This window comes from Xiphophorus hellerii, chromosome 19 (genome assembly GCF_003331165.1).
Source record: "Xiphophorus hellerii strain 12219 chromosome 19, Xiphophorus_hellerii-4.1, whole genome shotgun sequence".
Lineage (NCBI taxonomy): Eukaryota > Metazoa > Chordata > Actinopteri > Cyprinodontiformes > Poeciliidae > Xiphophorus > Xiphophorus hellerii.
The window spans coordinates 5,566,499-5,590,445 of NC_045690.1; the positions used below are offsets into that span (position 1 = coordinate 5,566,499).

General features: G+C 36.3%; 1 protein-coding gene across 7 annotated transcripts in view; it reads right to left on the reverse strand.

Moving 5' to 3' along the window:
• LOC116709374 (echinoderm microtubule-associated protein-like 1) overlaps positions 1-23,947 on the reverse strand; it is a 68,292-nt gene that overhangs the window by 15,457 nt on the left and 28,888 nt on the right. For 2 of the 7 annotated variants that reach the window (XM_032547857.1, XM_032547854.1), the window contains exons 2-8: positions 13,748-13,930; positions 13,500-13,553; positions 8,920-9,058; positions 6,676-6,690; positions 3,640-3,768; positions 2,370-2,398; positions 1,580-1,606 (exon numbers count right to left, since the gene is read on the reverse strand). In XM_032547857.1, coding sequence (XP_032403748.1) covers positions 1,580-1,606; positions 2,370-2,398; positions 3,640-3,768; positions 6,676-6,690; positions 8,920-9,058; positions 13,500-13,553; positions 13,748-13,930 — 576 coding nt within the window. The remainder of the gene's footprint in view (positions 1-1,579; positions 1,607-2,369; positions 2,399-3,639; positions 3,769-6,675; positions 6,691-8,919; positions 9,059-13,499; positions 13,554-13,747; positions 13,931-23,947) is intronic. The other 5 variants (XM_032547856.1, XM_032547858.1, XM_032547855.1 and 2 more) reach the window with 5 other exon arrangements.

Here is a 23,947-nt window from a genome sequence, read left to right on the forward strand (position 1 = left end):
CTTTCCCATTAAATAAGAAACACAACATTTCCATATAACCTTATATTTTAGTCAGTCTGATTATGTAAATACTATCTCAAATATTAAATGCTTGATGTTTTGAGTAGCTTTTTTACCAAATACATTTTTACTCTTATTTGAGTGATTTCTTAGATGGCTACTTTTAACTTTCACTTGAGTAAAAATCTGTTTTTGCAGTGCAACTATCTTTATCTACTTTACCCGCTTTTGGTTTAAGAGTTTAATCCCTCTGAAAGAAAGCTACATGTTTCAGGATATTACTCCCTCTTTTTTTTCTTTTCTTATTTTGGGCACAGATACAAAACAAAAAGCTGAAAACTCAAGACAAGATTCAATAGAAACTGTGTCAGTGTGCAAATACTCATTCCAAGTGCAGGGAGGCTGCAAGAGCAGGCGTTAAAAAAAAACAACAACCTGGAAGCAACTGCAAGGCATTGAGTGGCAGACATCTTTGTGTCGTTACTATGGTGACCAAAACTGACTGAAGTGAGGCTGTGAGCAAACAGACAGCAACCGCTGCAAAAACACAAAGTCTTACCGAGTATTTTTTTTATCTTACCTTACTTCAAATAAGACAAAATTAACTTACAGCTATGCTTTTCACGGTAACAAATTTTTTAGAATGATAAATTGCCTCAAAGGTTATCATGATAAACGATAACATTGTTGTTTTGAGACCATTTTCATGTAATGTAATGGTAATAATGGCATAATAATGCAAGAACAAGTTCTCAAAGATCAATAAACTTTAGATTCTAGAAAACATTTAACGCTGGAACTGAAAGACATTTTAAATATCCAAAACAAATAAAACAGAAATATCTAAATGAATTTTGAAATGTCCATAAACAAAATTATCCTTCAAAAAAGAAATAAGGGCTTGTTGAGACTGAAGACTTTCATCATCCAGTATTTTGTAGGAAAAAAAAAAGAAAATCAATAAATCATGAAAATGGAAATGTTTGAGTTTGTTTTAACTGATTTATTGATTATTGCGACAAGCCTATTTACAAGTGACTTTTCAGCAATAAATAGGAGCTTTACTTCAGTCAATAATTTCTTAATATTTATAAGAAAACTACTATTTCCACTGGCATATTATTTCACTTATAACAAGACATTTTTTTCTATGTTTTAAGTAAAATAATCAACCAACGGCACCAGTACTTTTCTAATAAATATGAAGAAATTAACTTAAACAAGCTGAAATGTTACTTCCAAATTAGTTTTGTCTTACCTCAAGTTGAATAAGATTTTTGTGGTAGAAAGTAAAAAATACTTGGTAAGTTTTTGTGTTTTTGCAGCTTTGAGTGGAGGTTAGGTGGGATGTTTGTGAGTTAATTTTTCCAAAGGGAAAGTTTCAAACGCAGCTCAGCAATCCGCTCCTGCTCCAGTCTGGACAGCTTTCTGCTCACTGCATGAACAGGTTTTTATTGTTTTCTCTTCAAGACTCGGCCTGAGAGCAGCGGCTTCACGTCTGAATGAATCCGAACTGATGAGCAGAGAGCTGTGCAGACAGGGTGGAGGTAGGGGAGGGAGCGGAGGGGCCCTGACCTACCTTTGCAGTGGGTCACACGTCGCATCCCTTGTAAAGGTCACAGAGAGACACACAAGCACCAGATGAAGGCTGGCATCGCTTCCTCACCTCTACAGTGACCTCACTTCCTGTTTCCTGGTGAACGGCAGCTTCTGTCCATGATGTATTCAATAAACCACCGCAATCGTTTTCTAAGAGTTTCTCTCTATCGTCATAATAGTTTTTATGTTTTTCATCTATTTTTTTTAAAACATGTTAAAAAGAAAGTTGCATGTTTGTTCAAATATTAAGTGGAAAATTGTGCATGTATGTTGAGCATTGGTAAGATCTTCTTAGATAAATGACAATGAATGTAAATCTAAATTTACATTCATTTAAGTATGAATACTTACTTAAATGAATACTGAGTATGAATACTTTTGTGGAGGGTATAATGTAACAAATATAAGTATAAAACATAACAACAACAATAATAACGGGTCCTACTGCTGTGGTGAATTTAACAAAAACCTGAAACTGCTTCTGAACTGAAATCTACAAAAAAACAAAAAAAAACGTTTTAATAAAAGATTTTGTAATGAATTTTGAAGCAAGGATAAAACGATATGAGATGAATGTGTTAAATGTAAAGAATGAATGAAAAATGAATGTTTAACAGTGACATTTAAAGCAGGACATCATGGAAAGAAGCTGAAGTAGACTTCTGTGTGCAAAACACTCATGACACAGAAATCAGAGCTGATATTAAATTTGTTTTTTGGAAAAAACATCAGCTCTCAACTTTTTGAAAAAGAAAAAGCTGGACTCTTACCTGCATTGAACACTGGATCCCTCTGTTTGCTGCAAAGTAAATGAATAAAAACACAACTGTCAGTCATCCAAGCTCACACACTTCAGTTTAGAAAACTAAAAACCTAAAAAATCAGTAGCTGCGTTTCCTTTAATCACAAAATTGTGCAAATTGAAATTTTAAAAATAAATTTGCTTAATGGAGACATAGCAATAAAAAAAACAACTCTATGATACTTTATGATAAAAAAAAAGTTTTTGTGTTAGGACGAGTTGGTTTTTCCAAACACTTTTTTAGCATCACAAAAGTCACTTGATCAACAGCCGGATGTTACTACTGGAGAAAACAATGAAGAAGACAATGACAGGAAGTGGTAGGAGGATGAGCTCTCACCATTGGTCAAAAAATTGAACTGAACTAAGAGTAGCACTACTTAAACATACTTTTTACTCAAAAGTAAAAGGTCGCCATCCAAAAAATTACAAAAAGTACAGTAAAAAAAAAAGTATTTGGTTAAAAGTCTACTCAGGTACTGAGTAACCAATCAAATTAGGATTTAATATTTAAAAATTACATAATCAGAAAGTTTTAAGGACCAAAATAACAATGATTAATATGAGTAACAAAAAATAACAAAATCAGGCAAAAGAAAATTTTTCCAAATCAGTTTCTTTCAATAAAAAAACATTTGAAACTAACAAAAACGGCAGGTTTGTGTCTGGTGAATTTTTGGTTAAAACCTGTTTGTTTTTCATTCAGTGAGTAGAAAATCCAGAAATTTTACTCAAGTAATTAAGAATAGCGATTACTTCTTAATAAAATTTAATTAAAAGTAAAAAGTACAACATAGCAAAAATACTCCTAAAAGTTGTTTTAAAAAAATACTGAAGTAAATGTAATTGAGTAAATGTAACTAGTTACTACCAAACTCTGGCTCTCACAGTTCATGAAAAGTTGTGTGTCATTCTAACGTGTTGAATCCACAGCTATCAGTAAAATGGCCGACTATAATGGCTCCCAAGTGTAAGCGGCTTGTCGCTCCAACGCTTGAATGAGACGCCGACATTTCCTCTGATGGCTGAATTGTAAATACATCTTACTGTTTACATCCGTCGCTGCCATGATTTTTAACGACTTATCGCGTGAATAAGCTTCTTATACGTTATTTTAATAAAGCAATTGCGAAATTGTTGTTGTTTTTTTTGTTGTTGTTTTACATTAGGAGAATATTGACAAAGATTTTCACACATTTGGGATGGAAACGCAGTTAGTGACTGAGGTTTGGGTTTACCTGTCGCTCCTCTTGCCGCTGGAGTTGCTGCCTGTTGACCCGGCCCGGGTTCGGTTCCCCTTGGAGTCGCCCGAATCCTTGCGAGTGAGAGTCCCCACGTGTTCGTTAGAGTTGGCTCTCCTCACAGTGCTGCAGGGACAAACACAAGAAGCAAAACCAGTGAGTGGAAGCAGACAGAATAAAGGGCCGTAAAATGACCTGACGGGAGCGTCTGTGAGCTTTCCTGAAAAGATTTCATTGATAAGGATTTGTTTTAATGCTCTATCAGCAACAAGAAGGCGTTTGAGACATTAAGCACAAATTCTAATCTTGTTGCTGAAATTAGGGATGCAAGTTATTGATTGAGTTGATCAAAAGTTGATTTATCGTATCGACTAATGACTCATTTATAAGCGGCTTTTCTTAAGAATCTGAGTTTTTTTCTTGAGTGCTCAGTCTTTTCACATGGCGGGCTAAATGTTTCATGGTATGCTGAACTTTTTAAAGCAGCTATTAAAATTTTACATTTTGTGTCAGCTCTATGAACTAAGTGATGAAATAGAAAATTAATTAAAAGGTGTATTAATGGTTTTCTTACATTAATACACCTGGACGTATAAAATGGAGCAAAACAGCCTCTTAGGTTGCTGAATAAAAAATTAAAAGATGAAAAGAATAAAATATGTGAAACCCTTAATTCCCCATGAATAGAGAAACATTCATACAGAGGTAGTCTGTTGTTGCTCTTGAAGGAATGTTAAAACTTTGCTGCATTAAGTCTTTTTAACTCACCACAGCTATCAAAGTCAACCTTTTTCCATAAGATTAAAATATTTCCTCCACTTTTCTGTCACATTATCATCGAATTCGCAGTAAATCAGTCATTTTTGAGTGAGAAATTGACGCTGTTACGACATGTAGCTCGGCTAAATGAGTGCTATTAAAGTAAAACTTAACTTAAGGAAGGGCTTTTCGAGTGTTTATATCTCAAAACAGTGTTCTTTTGTATCCCAAAACGGACTTGGACCGTTTCTCTTTCCCGTTCCGCCATAGCCCCGCCGCCATCTTTGTTTCACATCAACGGCCGGATCCGCTTGAGGATGACCAGGCGCGCCACCTGCTGGATGGCGGCCAAACTACAACACTAAAAGACGTTCTAACGGAAGTTACTAATTAATCAATTTGAATTAATTTTAATCCAATAAACCACTAATCGAAAACTAATAGTAAGTCAGTGAATAGTTTGCATCCCTAGCTTAAATACAGTATTTTTATACCTCCTCTAACAAATGTAAAAAATAAAAAGAAATAAAATCTGTTAAATTCTTATAACAGTCTATTGGTAGAACAACAACTTGTATTCAGATTGGAAAAATTACCACCTCCTACTTTGGCAGAGAAAGCTATTTTATTTTCCTGTTTCAAGGTCTGCTGATCCTGTCCTAAAAACATATAAAACAGTCACAATAAATTAAGTTTGCTTCACTGCCTTCCAAAGCAAAAAGCGGCAAATTAGGGATCAAATAAAAAGGTGTTAGCTCAGTCAGTGTTATTGTCTGCATCAAACCGGCTGAAATACATAACACATTGGAATTTGTTGAAGTGCAAAATGATAAGATTGTATTTCTCCACCGGAATACAGTTTATTTAAAACAACATGTCAGAATGAAAGCAGCGCTGTGCAGATCTGCATGAGGGCAGCCGGTCTTTTTTCCACAACAAAAAAAAGAGCCAAATCAGCAGCCAGCAGGCAGACAGGTCATCTAATCCACTCTGTCCAGAACCTGAAACTCGCCGCTGGCTTTTATCCCTTCTGCACAAACTGTGCGTGTTTTGATTCAAAGCAGCAGAAAGGAACAACTGTTTGCTGTTTTTCCTGTGAGAAATCCCGGCGCCCTAATTGGACCGCAGGGCTTTAAAGGCTGCAGCGAGTCGGGAAGCGACTGCGACGAAGCTTAAATTAATACAAACATCAATTAGGAGAAAGTTAAACTAAAATTCTACTTTCTATGTTTACACGCTGCAAAAACACAAAATCTTACCAAGTATTTTTTTTTAAAGTTAAAACTTATTTAAACCCTATCTAAATTAAATAAAATATATCACTTACCAACTCAGTTACTATCTGAAAAGTGTAATTAAAAACTTGCATTTATATGCCTGTTTAATTTACTGTGCTAAGGAAAAAACTAAACAAAATTCTTACACACACACACATATATATATATATATATATATATATATATATATATATATAACTCTCATGGAGTCATAAAACAGAGATACAGTATGTGTTTAATAAGAACAAATTAATGTCAGATTAAAATATTGTAAATGTCTTCATGGCTTCTGTTGATCTGATTAGTTCATAGAAAGACACAACCTGCACTGCAAAAACACAAAATCTTACCAAATGTTTTTGGTTTATGGTGCAAATATCTTAGAACTCATGAAATAAGTCAAAACTAATGTTTTAGCAAATTATGGGAGCTTGTCTTTAGTCATTAATTCCTTAATTTTGATTAAAAAGTTCTAGTTCCACTGGCAGATTATATAATTTATAACAAGACATTTTTCTCATGTTTCAATTGAAATAATCTCCCAGTGGAACTAGAACTTTTTATTTAAACTATTCACTGCAAAAACACAATCTTACCAAGTTTTTTTGGTCCAGTTTCTAGAGCGAATATCTTAGTACACTTGAAATAAGACAAAACCACCTCACAAGTGACTTTTCAGCTTGTTTTAGGTATATAATTCCTTAATCTTAATGAAAAGTATTAGTTCCACTGGAAGATTATTTAACTTATAACAATAAGATTTTCCCATTTTCAATATTAAGGAATTATTGACTTAAAACAAGCTCCTATTTTATGCTGAAAAAATACTTGTAAGTTAGAACACTTTAAAAAAGACAAAACTAAGATATTTGTACTAGAGACTTGAACCAAGGTAAGGTAAGGTTTTTTGTTTTTGCAGTGCAGGAGGCAAAATGACAGAAGGGGAAGTTTTAGTCTGCGTTTTAAATGGCGGTGATGTTAGCTGGGTGACTCTCACCTGAGGGTCAAAATTCTGGTGGGAAGAGAAAAGAGGACAAAACATGAGATGAAAACAGGAGATGCTTTCAAAAACAGGCTACAGGAGAGGATGTGTCTGGGAAAACACGGCACGATGCATGAGGAGAGGGGGAAAAAAGTCAACCGGAGAATAAAAATGTTTATTTCACTTTTTCAGTTAAAAAAAACTCTTACAGTGAAATTTCTCTAAGAAAGTAGCATATTACAGTAGCAATTGATTTTTTTTAGCATTTGCTAATTTGACAGTTCTCCAGCAGACTGTCACTACAAAAAATTGTATAAAAGAAACAGGTATGCAAAAGTATGCAAAAGGAAAGTTTAGTGGAAGAAAAACATATCGTAGGAACTTAAGATTATGAAAGAAAGTCTCATTCTAATTGTGAATCGCAGTGCAGCTAGAGTTACAGGAAATGTTCAGGATATGGGCTTCCCCTGTTGCATTCCTTATTATTTATCAGTGTAGGAAGAATCTTAATTTGATCAAAGAAGAAAAAGGATTGAACTGTTCCTCCAATTCTGACATAAGATTTTGCATTTTATTTAAAAATCAAGGTCCCAGTTTCTGGAAAAACTGCAGAGAGGAAGAAAAATTGTTTGCTGTTACCTAGCAACCACAGCCAAGTCTAGTAGCCCTGTTACCTAGCAACCCAAAATGGAGCTCCAGCACGAGTGGTCAGCTGATTTTACCACTGCTGGAAAAGATAAGTCTTTATGCGTCGACTTACCATCTATAAACCATTTGCTGCATTCTTGTTGGTTGTGCAGGAGGCTCTACGTTTGCTTTTCAAACATGTATGGTTATATAATTTTGCATGTTTGCAGCCAATTTGACGTGCGAGTGTAAACGTTGAATTGGGGGCTCTGGCCAACAGCAATTCATTTGGATTTAAAGAGGCAAGAGGCCGTAAAACAGCTCAAAATAGGCAGAACTGAGCAGACTGATGTCTCACTACCTAAGAATGATTCTTTTAGAATGTTTTTCCTCTAGTTTTAGTGAACAAAGTATTAGAGCTGAGAGGTTTGTTTGGACTGAGCTGCTCCTCTTCTGATTAGATTAATGTCATCCAGGAACTGGAAAAGACTTTTGTTCCCCTGGCAGACTTAATTTGTAGCTTGACCTCCACGTGAACACACACACCGCAGTGACAAAGAAGTCTCTTTCTGCATCAGTCTTGTTAAATGTCAGTGAATATGGCTGGTAGAAAACCTGAGGGCTCAAACGGCAGAAACACAAAGCAACATGGCTGTGTTGACCGAAGATTTACAACATCATTAATAAAACTAGGGCTGCAACTAAAGATTAGTTTAATAATTGAATATTTTCTCAATTATTCTGACGATTAATTGAATGTAAGTTTCCAGTTTTTAAAAAAAAAAAAAGGTTCGTGGGTGCGGCTTATAGTGAGGTGCGCCGTATAGTCCGGAAAATACGGTAATAACTAAATTAGTTGACGATTATCTCAATAATCGATTAATCCCGATTAATTTGTTTAATTGTTTCAGCACTTAATAAGACCTGGTGAATCTTTCATAAAAATTGCACAAAATATAAATCCAAAACAAAAAACAAATCTATCAATCTGCTGAATAGTATGACGGAGTATTAGGGTGAAGCTAAGAAAATAAAAAAATAATAAAATTATAAGAATAAAATTGTAATATTGCAAAAAATTTAATTAAAATAATATGAGAATAAAGTCACAAATTAATTTAATTTCCCTTTGCAATCAATAAAGTATTTTTGAATTTGAATTGTAATTTAAGAATAAATTTATATTACAACTTTAAAGTCATGTGAGAATAAAGTCAAAATAATAAAAGAATAAGATCACTATTATGAAGACAATGGTTATATTTCAACTTTATACTCATAATGTAACTTTAATCTCATATTTTTTACTTTTAATCTCTTAATTGTATGACGTTATTCTCAAAATATAACTTTATTGTCATATTATTATGCCTTTTTATTCCCATATTATTATGACTTTATTCTTATACAACTTTCTTCTTGAAATATTAATTTCTTCCCATATTATTACAACTTTATTCTTGTATTATTTAAATGTTTTACACAAAATATTATGACCTCATCATCATATAATTCCACCTTTATTTAGTTTCTGACTATTCTGATTATTTTTTGTGATTTTTTATCCGTGTTTTATTCCTGGTACTCCATCGTAGGACAGTACTTTAGGAATCCTCTGTTTTGACTCCTGACCTCTTGTTGGCAGCCGGGCCGGCGTCCTTCCTGGTCCCGGGTCCAGACGGGGAGGGCAGGGTGCTGCTGCCTTTCTTCGGCAGGACGGTCCCGTTGTTGACCGTGGGCCGCAGCGGCAGAGTGGCGATCAGAGGCCTGGCTGGAAGACAAACAACCACAAGCAGAACGGCGAGGAGCGTCAGCTGCAGCGGTGAAACGTTTATATCAGCGACGAGGGAGGAAAGTAACAAAACATAAAACACTAAACTGATCACTTTATATCCGGATTTACATTTTAGTAATATTAAGCTACTGTTTGGATGTTTTGACATTATTCTGGAGGATCTATCAAACCCACTTACTTGATTTGGACACATTATTTCCAGAAGAATTCGCCACTCTGATAAATTTCTTGTAATTATAAAAATTTTGAATTGTAAAGTTAGGGAAGACCAAAAGTGTTCATTTTCATTGGTCTTGCAACTGACGATTATTCTTAGTTGATTATTCTGATGATTAATCGATTAATCGCATAAAAAAATTGGCACATTTTGCAGATTTTTCAGCTAACAATTTCTTTTCTTTTTTTTTCTTTACAATATTAGAAATACACTAAAATAAACAAAGAATTGTGCTTTTTAAATAAGAAAAATATTTTATTTCCTAAAATGTAATTACGTAGCATTCCTTTAGGAAACACTAGATTATTTATAGCAAAAGATGCTAAAAAATAGCATCTTTTGCCATCAACAATATAACATGTTGATGTTATATTTCTAACATCAACATGTGAAAAGATTCGCTCTTTCTGCTTCATTTATTAATCAGTGGATTATCTTTTTAGATTAACTGATTAATACTTTGATTGAAAAAGGTGAAAATTTTTTGAACCAGGTGAAACTAAAATTTATGTTTAATTTTTTAAATCTTAAATACAAAATGTATATATTTTTGTTAAATTTTGACTTAATTACTGCTCTGAATAGGTTATTTTTTCAGCAGAATTATCTTTTTTGAGTCAGTATACTCCAGTTAACAATTAATCAATCACTAAATTAGTTGGCAATTCTTTTAAATAATAATTAATAATTTAATAATAATAATAATAATTAGTCACTGTTAATGCGATTACTTGTGTTTTCCCCTAATATTTATCACTAAGCCTTAAGTGTCCCTCCCTCTATATCCACATCCTTTAATGTGAGGACAGATACAGATTTAAAAATAGTTTGTTCATACAAAGGGGAAAATAAATGTTGTCATAACTCATTAATTAAAATAAAAAATTTTAAAAACATTTTTCCTTAGAACTACAACATTAACATAGAGGTTTGTACTAGTTTCATGATAATTTTCTAATAAATCAGTTTTACAGATAACATGACGTCACAAACCAAATGCAAAAGTATTCACCCTCCTTTTGAAAAAGTCTATGTATTCCTATCTTTCCCCTTTATAATGACGCACTAATTACTGTTGCACTGTTGTATAAAATCCCAATACGATACATTAATGGAAGTTCAAAGGGTTTGAATATTTTTGCTTTATCTGCAGTGATAAATATTTAATAGATGCAGTTTCTTCCAGCAGAGACACATGCATGCACTCTCAGTTCTATCTGCTCTATCTCTAGAGTAGTCATTATGCTGTGGGAACAAGCTGAGAGCTCGCTCTTTGACTTTGTCTTTTTGTTTTTCAGCAGAGGCACAAACTGTTCAGGAATCATCTGAGTGAAACTCAGAGCAACCATGAGAACTGAACTGGCGGCAGTGAGCTGATCTCTGACCTGATTCTGCTCCCTCTTTCAAAAACACCTGAAATCCTGAAATCCTGGGGGATTTCAGGTGTTTCCTGAAATCCTGATGGAGAGCGTCACAAGCAACACAAGCGTCACAAGCAATCCTCAGTTTCAGTGTGGGAAGAAACTGGGTAACACTTTATTTGACGGGTTGTGAATAAGACTGTCATGACACCATCATAAACATGACATAACCTGTCATGAACATGAGTACGTCTTCATTAATATTGATGACTGTTGTCATAAAGTGCCATTCGGTAAATCATGACACTTTTAATACAAAGTTGACATTATTCAAAATGTCTTCGTTATGACAACTTGACATTAAGCAAGAAATCACTATCTGACATTAATTTGTTATAAAAGTATTACTGATTAAACCTTAAAAATTATGTAGCTTTATGTTATTAAAGCTAAAGTTTAATCAGTTTTTGGACCTATTATCCAAAATTCTTCATTTTTTTTTTTTTTTTTAACCTGTTGTTCTACTTTCATTTGGTTCTCAACTGCTTCTAAAAACATCCCAAATGCTTAAAAGAAAAACATTAACTATTTTTTTTTGGCAATGATTTAATGTTTTTTGGTGTCTAGATTCAAATGAGCCTCCTGGTTGCCTAGCAACCTCAGCCCAGCCCGTCGCCTAGCAACCCAAGCAGAGTTCCAGCATGTCTGGTCAGCTGGTTTTACTGCTTTATGCTCTGTTTTGTTGTTGAGTTACCACCCAGAAATCACTTTCTGCATTCTTGTTGGTTGTGCAGAAGAGTCCACTTCTGCTTTTCAAAGCTGTATGGTTGTATAATTGAGCATCTGTTTGCTGCCATTTTCATGTGCGAGTGCAAACGTGGAGTTGGAGGCGCGGACAGCAGCAGCTCATTCTGAACTGAGCAGACTAAAATGTAATTATCGAAGGATGATTTTGTGTAAAAAAATGTAATAAACATGTTTTGTGACGTCCACAAACTAATCCTAACCTGTTCAAAGAAGCATAATAGATCAGCTTTACAAACACGTGGAGAGTTTTTATTAAACAGAGATACAAAAATGACGGCATGCAGGCGAACAGACAGCAGCAGTGGCAGCATGCAAAACAATGCAATAAGTGCAGCCTGGACAGATGTAACATGTTTTGTGGAGTGGAATAAATAAAAAATCAGCAGCAGCACAGTTTAACTCACAGGTGTGAAGGTGAAACAATCAAGTCGCCATCATTTTCTAACATTTGAAGATACAGTTGGATTTAAAGAGGAGTTAGAAATCTGCCATTTTGAAGTACTGTAATTTACAATGTGTTCAGATCTGACTCTTCAAACAGGTTTAAATCAGGAACAGGATGCAAGATGCTAGACGTCTCCAAAAACTCAAAAATATCATTGGGTGACATAAATACAATTAGAAAGATACCATACTGGTTTAACTGCCAGGGTAGGTTACCAAACTTTGCTCTTTAAGAAAAACTCATAAGCAAGACTATACTGCAAAAACACTAAATCTAACCGAGGATTTTTTTTGTCTTCACTGCAAAAACCCCCCAAACTGTTTCAAATTTACATTTAATTTAAAAATACCTACCAGAATAGCCAGAATTTTACTGTATAAATAGAGATTTTAACATATAAATACAGTATAAATATGATAAAAAATGCGGTTACCTCAGCGGCCGGTACTTTACTGTAAATTAGAGACGGTTTGTTTTACAATGTACTTTCTAGTATGAACATCTGAGTACCTTTGAAATAGGAAAACATTGACTTATAAGTAACTTTTCACCACGATGTAGAAGCTTGTTATCAGTAAATAATTCCTTCATATTCATGAAAAAGTACTATAGTTCCATGTTATAACTTTTCACTTGCAACATGGGAAAATGTCTTCTTACAAGTGAAAAAAATTTCCAGTGTTATTTATACTTTTTGATCAATATTCAATAATAATTGACTTAAAACAATTATTTTATGCACCAATATTTTGGTGAAAAGCTACTTTTAAGTTAATTCTGTCTTATTTCAAGTGTACGAAGATATTTGCACAAGAAACTAGACAAAAAACACTGTAATAAACACTTAAATCTACCAAATTTAGTAGTTTAAACAAGAAATATCCCTTATTATAAATAAATATGAACAGTGGAAATGGTTTTAGCATTACCACACTCTTCCTTCGCTCTGTCGTTCATAGTTCAGCCAATCAGAACCAAGGAAAATGAACGGCGCTCCTGGATTGGCTGCTTTGAAAATGCCAGCTAATTGTGAATCAAGTAGCATTGAATTTAAGTATTTTTGATTCCGAAGCTGCATTTTCTTAGCAAAAAAAAAAAAAAAAAATTTACTTTAGGGGGTCCTAATTTTTTCTCAAGTAAAAAACAGTTTTGTTTTTCATTCTTGCTGTTTAAGAGAAATTAAATCTTTCCAGATACACATAAAAAGAATTAGACATCAAAACTTAATAGTAAATAAATGTTACATTTACAAATAAAATATTTTAGAAAGGTTGCATTTTTCATTTTGTGTAATGTGAATAAATGATTTATTCTTATTAACTTATGCAGCTGTAAGTAAGAACAGAAACAACTTTTATTGTCCCACATAGGGGAATTTCAGGTTTAACAGCATAATTAGGTGTAAAATGTTCTTAAAGTGTTAAAAACAGTATATAAACTACAAGTTATAGTAAATCAAAGTTTTCTTTTATTAAATCTGTCTTCTAATCTGAACATTGTGCAGCATATTGAGGTGAAATGTAGCAGGCAACAACTGAAAAGTGCACAACAGGCCCGTTGAGTGCAGACAAGCTACAGCCGGCCTACCTGACTTGCCAAAACTGCTGTCTGCTGATGGAGATTTTCTCATCTTAGTGGGCTCTATCGCACAACGCAATTAACAAAACAACACAGTCGTGGAGGAGGAGAGAGTGACAGCTGGTCAGAGGAATCAAGCAGAATCTGAAGTAAACTTTGGCAGGAAGAAGAAACGTAAAGAAAAAGCTCCACAAACAGATAAAACCATGTAAGGAGAAACAAAGCAGAGGTAAAAGTGAAGGTTCTGGTTCTGTTACCTTTGGTGGGTCCTCTGCGCGACCCCATGGCCTGCTGCTCCTCCGAGTGGTTCAGCCTCCGAACCACGTCGGCCAGAGCGGACTTGAGCAGCTGGATCTCATCCTCCTGCATCTGGACCCGCTGCTCCAGGGAGGCGATGCGGTCCGTCACCTCCATGCTGCTGGCTGCCGACGCGCTGTCGTCTGAGGAGACAAGAGGTCAGACATGTCAACGTATTACAAGAAAGACACATTTAAAGGGACACCAGGCAAAATTCCCATTTAGTACATTTTTATGCTTCCATTTGGATTTCTACTGCTTCTAAAAACAGCCAAAGTGCTTAAAAAAACACCAAGATGGGGTTTTTTTTGGCAATAAGTTAATGTCTTTTAGTGTCTGGAAAATCCACCTGAATGTTAAAGGTGACCTATTATGCTTCCTTGAACCGGTCAGGATAGGTCCATGACATCATTCCTGGATAATGACATTTCAGTTCTGCCTAGTTTGAGGTGTTTTAGGGCCTCTTGTCACGTTAAATCTAAATAAGCTGCTGTTGGCTACGGCCCCTCAAAATCAACATTTACACTTTTACGTGAACAGATGTGAAATTATACAACTGTACATCCTTGAAAAGCAAAAGTGGAGCCTCCTGCACAGTTAACAAGAATGCAGCAAGTGTTTTCAGGATGGTAAGTCAACAACAAAACTCTTGTCTTTTCCAGCAGCCATTGTACAGTGCATACAGTGGAAGAACCAGCTGACCAAACATGCTGGAGTTCAGTTTGCTAGTCAAGTGTACTAAGATATTTGCACAAGAAACTAGACAAACTAGACAAAATACCGTGTAATAATGTTAGGTGACAGGCAGTGTAACTTCATATTCTGAAGTTTTTAAAATGGCTTATTTTCCAGACACCAATGCTACAATTTTTTTAACCATTGAACTATTTTTAGAAGCAGTTAAGACTCAAATAGAAGTATAAAAACTCACTAAATGTGAATTTTGCACATTTGAAAGTCACTATGTTACCTAGCAACCCAACCTAGCAGGTTGGGTTGCCAGCACGTTTGGTCAGCTGGTTTTACCACTGTACAATGGCTGCTGGAAATGACAAGTGTTTTGCTGTTGACCTACCATCCAGAAACCACTTGCTGCATTCTTGTAGATTGTGCAGGAGGCTCCACTTCTCCCTTTCAAAGACGCATGGCTGCATAATTGCGTTTTTTTCATGTGCAATAGTAAACGTTAAGCTGGGGAAGCAGCAGCAGATTATTTGTATTTAAAGTAACAAGAGGCCCTAAAACAGCTCGAAAAAGGCAGACCTGAGCAGATTAAAATCTCACTATCTAATAATGATATTAAGCAACAACAACAACAAAAATTTTATTAACAAGTTTTGTATCGCCCATAGACCTGCCATAACCTCTTCAATAAAGCATAACAGGTCACTTTTAACAGGTAAACTTTGCCTTACTTAAGAGGAAACCAAATTGGATGCGAGGTTAATCACAGATTTGTTTCCAACGTCTTCCTGGCCTCTCATCAAGCCGAACAGATTATTATTTTGTCTCCAGCAGAAACGCAGATCGGGGCCAAGCACCGGCCACCAGGTCCACTTCATTAATGATAACACATGCACCCCCACTTACCCGGGGTGTCCTCCATTAACACTTTGATGTCAGGGTGGATTGTTGAAATATTCATGTAAATCAATGCCGTGTTTTCCCCACAGATTGTTAATAACAGCCTGATGAATTATTCATGACGGAGCAGACCCACTCAGAGTCTGAGTTCAACCCCCCGCCGCCTGACAGCATTACGGAAAAGCCTCTTGACCTCCGTGAATAACATCTTCAAACAATCAGCTGCAGCAGTTGTTGATTTCAGATGCTGGAAGTAAAGTGGCATGATGAGCTCCTGAGGGTTCATGAAAGCTTTTTAAAAGGTTACATCCCCGACCGAAACTCGATCAGATCTGAAATAAAGAAAACAAGTCTTCCCAAACGAGTATTAAAACTGAATTAAATTAAAAATTTCAGTTTTGGCCAACAAGTGGGAAGACATTTAGTGCGTCCTTATTTCTCATAAAAGTCAAGTAGATTTTATTTGTATGTAGCCTCACAAAACAAGACGCCCTGTTCTTTAATAGAAATAAAAATAAGAATGCCTGTGTTATATATTGTATGTAGATGTATAATTAGATGCCAGAAACGTTGTGTTTCTCTTTCACACTAGACTCAGTTCAATTTGGGAACAAATTTGCAACATTTGTTACATTTTCAGCTGCTGCAGTTCACTTTCACACTGAACTGTGTTAAACAAACCAAATCTTTGAAAAACCTGTTCCCCTCCTCGCCAGCGGGGGCGCTGCACTGAAAACCACTAAACAAAATGACAAAACAAACCTCTGAAGAAAATACTGAGCTAAACTTCCTTCTTCACGAAATCTAACCAAAAATGGAGAGGCGTCAGATTTTAATGGTTGTAGGAATTTTCTTTTGTTTTTAGTAAAAGGCAGCGAGGCATTTCTCCTGCTAGCGAAAGATTCCCGTGTTTGTTTTGGTTGTATTTATGCAGAATGCCCTGCATTGTAGTCCACTTCCTACTTTTGGAGTAGTCTCTGAACTAACAGAGTTCACTTCAACTGAACCAAGACCGAGGTTTGTAGGGGGACCAGATTTTGCTTTTTTGGTCTGCTCAGACCAAAAAAGCAAAAGGAGTTCACAACTCCTCAAATGAACCGAACTTTCTAGACAACTTTTTAGAAACACACTTAATAAACGCACAGATAGTTACAAAATTAGAAGGCATTTGCTGAAGAAAGTTTGGTGGTTCATAATCTTAATGAAACCACCTGCCTTCCTTTGAGCTTCACATCATATTATGTCATTCCCTCATCAAAAACACCTGAAATGTTGCTATGATTCTTTCATGCATGTTTAAAAAATTCTTAAATCTCCATTGCAATCAGTTGTGCAAGACGCCTGGGTGGACCTAGCCCCGCCTTAGAGGACAAAGCTCCTCCTTTTAACTGCTACTCAGATATTTTTAGACTAATCTCAGAAATTTTTGAGTAAAAAACGAGGTAATTTCCGAGTTTCAAAAGTCGAAAATGTTCGACCCAGTGCCATCTTTGAGGCATCGCTCCTCCTCGGAGCTGCAGTTTTCAAACTTCCGCCTCACAGAACAGCCGTCCCCAGCAAATCCTCCACACGGCTCCTTCAGACTAGCCAGCAGCAATTAGCAAACTTGGTGGAACTGTGCATCAGCTGAGCTCATTACAGGAGCTACTTCCCAGTGCAATGCTAGTAAAAACATTGTTAAGAGGTTAATAGAGGAGCCATGTTATGATGACTTCCTGAAGGCGGAGTTTCAGAAAGAGCAAGAGTTTTTAAAGAGACACAAGCCCAATTTCAAGGCATTAAAAAATGTATTTTAAGCCATATTTGATATATACAGCATTCTTTCACAACTAAAGTTATTATAGATCCTTGATTGTGCTATAAAATGGCTGGAAAATACATAATATTGGCCCTTTAAAACTTCTATAACAAAACAACAAACCAAGCTTACAAGAGCAATGATGAATTCATTAATTTTCTTAAAAATAAAAGCATAGATGTTGCCAGAAACGACTAACTGCTTTCCTCTCACCTGCAAATATCTCACCGAGGCAATCCATGTACATGTTTATATGTGGATGTCTGGCAGGATGTGAATTTCCTCAGATAAAGCTTCTCGTGTCTGCTGAGAATCTGCTGTGAGTCTGTTCTGTACACAGACAGCGATGGTGTAGCTGCCGTACAATGACTGGGTGTCACAGCTCTGAGCTAACATCCTCCGTCTGTCACCCGGCTCCAGCCAGTCAGAGAAGTTCCTCCAGAAAAACAAAAAAAAATGCTTCCTAACAACACCGTCACATACTTTCTACCCAGAGATTCACATCACTGAGGTGTCAATCTTTATTTAGCAACACATCCATCACAGTGTGGAGACTTAAACATTGTTCTGTCTGTGGGAGAGAGGATCACTGCCCAATAACAATCTCCAGTGGGGTCTTCACACCTGTCAGCCATCATCTTTAATCACTGTCCGTCTTCCTTAGCTTCCCTCCAACTTTTCCCCCGTCTGTTCTGGTTTCATTACTGGACCACTATGTGGCGGGGTCACAAATCTGAGACCGTGCTCCCTGCTCACCTTAATGGATCTGGGCATGGTGTCCCCCACTACCTCCCCCTGTAAAACGATGAGATTCAGGCAGGCAGCCGCAAGCTTGACTGCATGTCCATCACTGCAGCTACAGGGGGCAACAGGAAGGGCAAATACAAAACAAAACCTGCTCATGATTGTCTCTTTTTATAATAAAGGCTTTCAGTAGATAATAATAAACACAAATAAAGTTCAGACGGCAAAAACACAAAATATTACCAAATATTTTGGTCTAGTTTCTAGTGCAAATATTCTGAAATAACACAAAACTAACTTAGAAGTAACTTTTCAGCCAAAAAAGGAGCTTGTTTACAGTCAATAAATCCTTAATATTGATGAAAAACTATAGTTATAAGTAAAATAATCTGCCAGTAGAACTAGTACTTTTTCATGAATATTAAAAAATTGCTGACCTAAAACAAGCTCTGATATTGTTGTTTCAATCTTCCAGGCATCTCAACTAAAAACCCACGTTTAGAGTTGCTTTTAAAACTTAATCAATGAAACATTAATCAGCAATCTGATGTGTAATGACAGCAAAATGCAATGTTTCAATTGCTGACTGTGTATTTTAGGACTTTTTATTTTTGTGTTCTATGATGTAGATCATCTTGAATTGCCTTGTTGCTGAAATGTGCTATACGAATAAAATTGTATTTGATTTTTTATTTCATTTGATATCCTGATGAAAAGGTACTTCTAAGTTAGTTTTGTTTTATTTTAAGTGTACTAAGATATTCGCACCAAAAAGTAGACCAAAAATACTTGGTGAGATTTTGCATTTTTGCAGTGTTGAAAAGCATTAGTACTGCCTCCTGCGCAACCAACGAAAATACAGCAAATGGTTTTTGAACGGTAAGTAAACAACAAAGCAGTCGTCTTTTCCAGCAGCCATTGTACAGCGATAAAATCTGCTGACCAAACGTCCTGGAACTCAGCTTATGTTGCCATGTAACGGGCTGGGTTGGGCTGGCGTTGCTAGGCAACGAGGCAGTGCCCGTCAATTGTGACTCGACATTCCGGAAGTTTTTGAAACGGTTAATTTTCAACAAAAACCATTAACTTATAGCCAAGAAACAGCTGGGTATTTTTTTTAACACTTGGGTTGTTTTTAAAAACAGTTGAGACGCAAATGGAAATATAAAAACATGTAAAATGTTAATTTTGCGTAATAGGTCTCCTTTAGGGATGAAAAGCTATCCAAACCCACTGTCTTCTTCTTAAATCATCTGCTAACTCTGATAAAACCACAAAAGTTGAGCTACATCTCATTGAGAGTTATTTTAAATACCAGCAAGAATGACTGAACCACTTAAGTTGATCTTTTTTAAATTAATACATTAAAACATTTTTAAAAACTGCATTTTGGGTTTACTCAAGTTATCTTTCTTTGAATTGAAAGCTCATAAGTGTGGCAACCTTCCCCACCCCCACCAAAAAACCAAAAACAGATTAAATCGTTTTTACGATTATCTGCAAAACAGGAATTTAAAAAACACATGTGAAGCTCATTCCAAGAAAGCGGAGAGTCCAGCTGTATTCAGCGTGTTGGATCTTCTCATGAACAGATGGTTAATGTTGAACATGCCAACAATCCACCGACGAACAGGCTGGTTAATGTTCGCTTTCTTTGCTCCAGCAGAGCAGAGACGTTTCACTAAGCTTCAAACAACCTGATGGAAAGTTCAGGAAAAATCTGTCGGATGATCTAAAAATCCACAAGTATTTGCACAAATAAAAAGATGATAAAAGTCAAAATGGCTGCAGGGAAAAGCCTGTTAAAACACTTTGACTTCTGTTTGTTTTCCAAAGCGCATGTGAAATCACCACTTCTGGCTTATCTGCTGGACAAACCCACTGACAGCTGGTTCCTATTCCAGAATATTCATTTGTTTGTCCAGATGGTGCATTGCCACTGCAACTTCAGCTGGTGAAAATTGATCCTGCAGGACATAAATTTTTCCCAGTGAGTCTCATTTGTTAAAAGAAACATCTGAACTCACTTTGCTGCTGGCTTTACTAATGGAGGTCCCGAATGTTACTCAACTGGCTTAAAGAAAAAAATAAGAGGTAACATTCTGTCACTGGTTTCTCATGATTATTGGTTTAGTAGATCATAATAATTTCACCAATCAACTCCAATCATTTTTGAGTTAAACAGCTGGATGTCATTAGTCCTAACCCAGAACAGTAAACTGAAACATTTAACCAAGAGAAATGAGAAAAGTCATACTGCTTCTCCTAAATACGAGGTGGGCTCCATCCTGGAGTTAGCAAAAAGTAATCACTTAAATTATTATTCAAAATTTACATTTTGTTGTTTTTATACTTCCATTTGGGTCTATGGTGTCTGCGTCTAAAATTAGTCCAAGATCTTAAAAAACCCACCCAGCTGTTTTTTTGTCAATAAATTTTGTGTCTTTTGGTATCTGGAAGACGAACTGTTTCAAAACCTCCCTGTTGTTGCGTCACATTCAGCAGGCACTGCCTGTTACCTAGCAACCCCAGGCACCCCAGCCCCATCACCTAGCAACCTAAGCTGAGTTCCAGCACTTCTGGTCAGCTGGTTTTACCACTGTACCATGGCTGCTGGAAAAGACAAGTGTTTCATTGTTGACTTATCATCCAGAAACCACTTGTCACATTCTTGCTGGTTGTGCAGAAGACCATTCCATTAACCATAGGATTTTACAAAGTGAAATTATTAAAATAAATTAGCTTAATGGATTTTTCTTTAGCTTTTGGACTAGAATGAGGTGTCTTTTTTTGGCTATAGATGTCTTTCACAAAACTGCAATGAAAACAGTTTAATGTGATCAACAGCAGGATCTTACTACTGGCGAAAACAACAAAGAAGACGACAGGAAGTGGTAGAAAAATTATGGATTGTTTTATTTTTTATTTTCCCCAAAACGCCGCATACGTAGCCGCTCCCAAGTATAAGCGGCTTGTTGCTCCAACGCCTGAATAAGATGCTAACGTCTCCTCTGATGGCTAACAGATGGCTAGCGCTAGCACCATGGATTAATTATGAATGAAATCTCATGTAACTGTTTACATCCATTGCTGACATGTTTTTTTTTTTTTACGACTTACCGCGTGAACAAACGTGTAATTTTATTTTAATTTCTTACATAATGGAAACACCGTAATTACGAAATTGCTTTTTTTCCAACATTAGCAGAATACAAGATTTGTGTGGATTAGCAGTGGAAATGCAGCTAATGATGCATCCCACGAGTCGGCTGCGGTCAGCAGCAGGTGATCTGCTGATGTCGTCGTAGCGAATTAACAGGTCAGTTGAGGGAAACAGGTGCCTGATTACAATGAGCCGCTAAAGGCTCTTTGGAAATTCTCACATACGAGACCTGTAGGGGGATTAAAGAGCAGAAAACAAGCAGCACAGAGGGAGGGGAGTGCAAAAAAAGAAAGCAAAGCAGACTGGGTGGCTTCATATGGCGACACAGCATCACTGAAAGCACTCAAAACTTTGCATGTACAAAGGTCAGCAAACAGTCAAGGAGGAGATGATAACAGGCGAAACAATCCCCACGAGGGGTTAAAGCGCCGTCTTCCTATCAGTCACATCCTTCCTGAAGTCAAACTCAGGTCAGACAGCGGCCCCACCTTCATCCTCTCACCATGACAGGAATGGCGATCTCAAAAAATAAGATGTAAAGCTGTTCCAGCAAAATGCATCAAGGAGAAGATAAAACATCAACGGTTTGTGTCTTTAAGAAAGACTAGAGATAGTTTCCTAATTATGGATGTTTATTTTATATTCATATATATAAATAATGATTTCAGATGTGAAGTGTATTTATTTCTTAAAGTGACCTAGTGTTCTTCCTTGAACATGGGATATGCAAAATATGTTGGTTACATGTTTTGCACAAAATCATTCTTAGATAATGAGATTTTAGTCAGAATGATTCTTTTTAGATATCCCTGTCGCTTTAAATCCAAATAATCTGCTGCTGGCCACGCTCCCTAACTCAACGGTTACACTCTGACGTGTAAATATATACAACCATACATCTTTGAAAAGCATTTATATAACCGAATGAACAGCAATGAATAAATTTATGGAAACATCCTTGATAAGAATCAGAAATTAAATGAAGCAGGATTTTTCAGCTTGATATTGATCTCAAATGCTAATTATTTAGCCGTAGCTAAATAATTAAATCCAACTTAAAACATATTGAAAGAAGTCAAGATCAGAAGATCTGCTACATGTCTGTGATGAGGTTTAAAATTGAAAGATGAGTGTTTAAACATTTTCAGAACTGTAATGTTTAAGCAGTCTCCACAGATAAATGATTAAAAAGATGAGAAACAGAGCGCAGACCCGCCACAAAGCCAGAAATAATTGGCAAAAAAAGAAGAAAAAGTAGACAAAGACGTGGCTTCCATTAACCCAGGAACACGTCAGATATAAACCGTTATCCCAACACGCTGTTTAACAAAACACACGCTGTCCTGCCAAAGAGGAGGTGCAGAGGGATTACGGAGGATATGTGGAGCAGATCTTACTGAATGTCAGCGATCCCTAAAGTCAAAGCTCAGCTACATAGATCTGTTTTCTCTCCGTCTGTGAAAATGCTTTTTTAACTATCTGCTCGCAATTATACCCTCAGAAAACGTCCCAAACGGTTTAAACAAGCGTGAAGAGGCTACCTGGTGAAATTTATTACATTAGTGTGACATTTAATAAAGTCGATACGTATCAAAATATCAAAGGAGTTATGTTTACTTGAGTAAAAAAATACTTTTACTGTGCTGTACTTTTTACTCTTGAATAAATTTTCTGGATTTTCTACCCACTGAATGAGAAACATATTTTACCAAAAAACTCACCAGACACACACTTGCAGTTTTTGCTACTTGTATGAATTATTGTCTTTTTTGTCCTTAAAATATGAACATTTCCACTTAACTTTATATTTTGGTGCATCTGATGATGTAATTTTTAAATATTAAATGCCTCATAATTTGATCAGCTGCTACCTTTTACTTGAGTAAAAATATATTGAAGTAGTCTGAAGTACTCTTACTTTAGTAAAATTTTTGCGTACTCTCCCCACCTATGCAGATGCAATTTTGAATCTATAACATAAAGAACCATTTTACAGAAAAAAAGGGCATCCAAGAAACGAAGGTGAAAGTGGAGAGTGAGTGTTCATACAGGGAAAAGATAAAAACAGAGAACCAGTAAAAAGGTTAAAAGCTTCTCTAGCTGCTTACCAAAATCAAAGTGAGAAAAAAATCCCAGTTTATACCTTATGTAGCTGTTCTGCTGGCAGCAGTTGTTAGCATTGTTGCTAAGGTCCTGGGCTGGAATCCTGGCCACAGTCCAAAACATGCTAAGCTAACTGCTCTCTCTAAATTGCACTTAGGAGTGAGAGTGTGTGTGAGAAAAAGTGTGTATTTGTCCAGTTTGTCTCTGTGTGATGGACAGGCAGCTTATTAAGGGTGTATACTCTCATCGAATGACAGCTGGATCCTGGCATCAGTCCACCCTCTACCCAGCAGAGATGGATGGATGGATATTCCAGAAGCTGGAAATGTTAACATGAGTTTGAGGTGGATTCCTACCAGCCCCGTTTAGTATATATATATATATATATATATATATAAAAAAAAAAATTCCCTTCTCACCCACCGCGGGTGGTTCTTATCCTCTGAGCTCGGGTCCTCTACCAGAGGCCTGGGAGCTTGAGGGTTCTGCGCAGTATCTTGGCTGTGCCAAGGACTGCACATTTCTGGACTGAGATGTCTGATGTTGTTCCTGGGATCTGTTGTAGCCATTGGTCCAGTTTGGGGGTGACTGCCCCGAGGGCCCCGATGACCACAGGCACCACTGTGGTCTTCACCTTCCAGGCCCTCTCCAGTTCCTCCCTGAGGCCCTGGTATTTCTCTAGTTTCTCGTGCTCCTTTTTCCTGATGTTGTAGTCGCTTGGTATTGCTACATCTATCACAACGGCTTTCCTCTGTTGTTTATCCACTA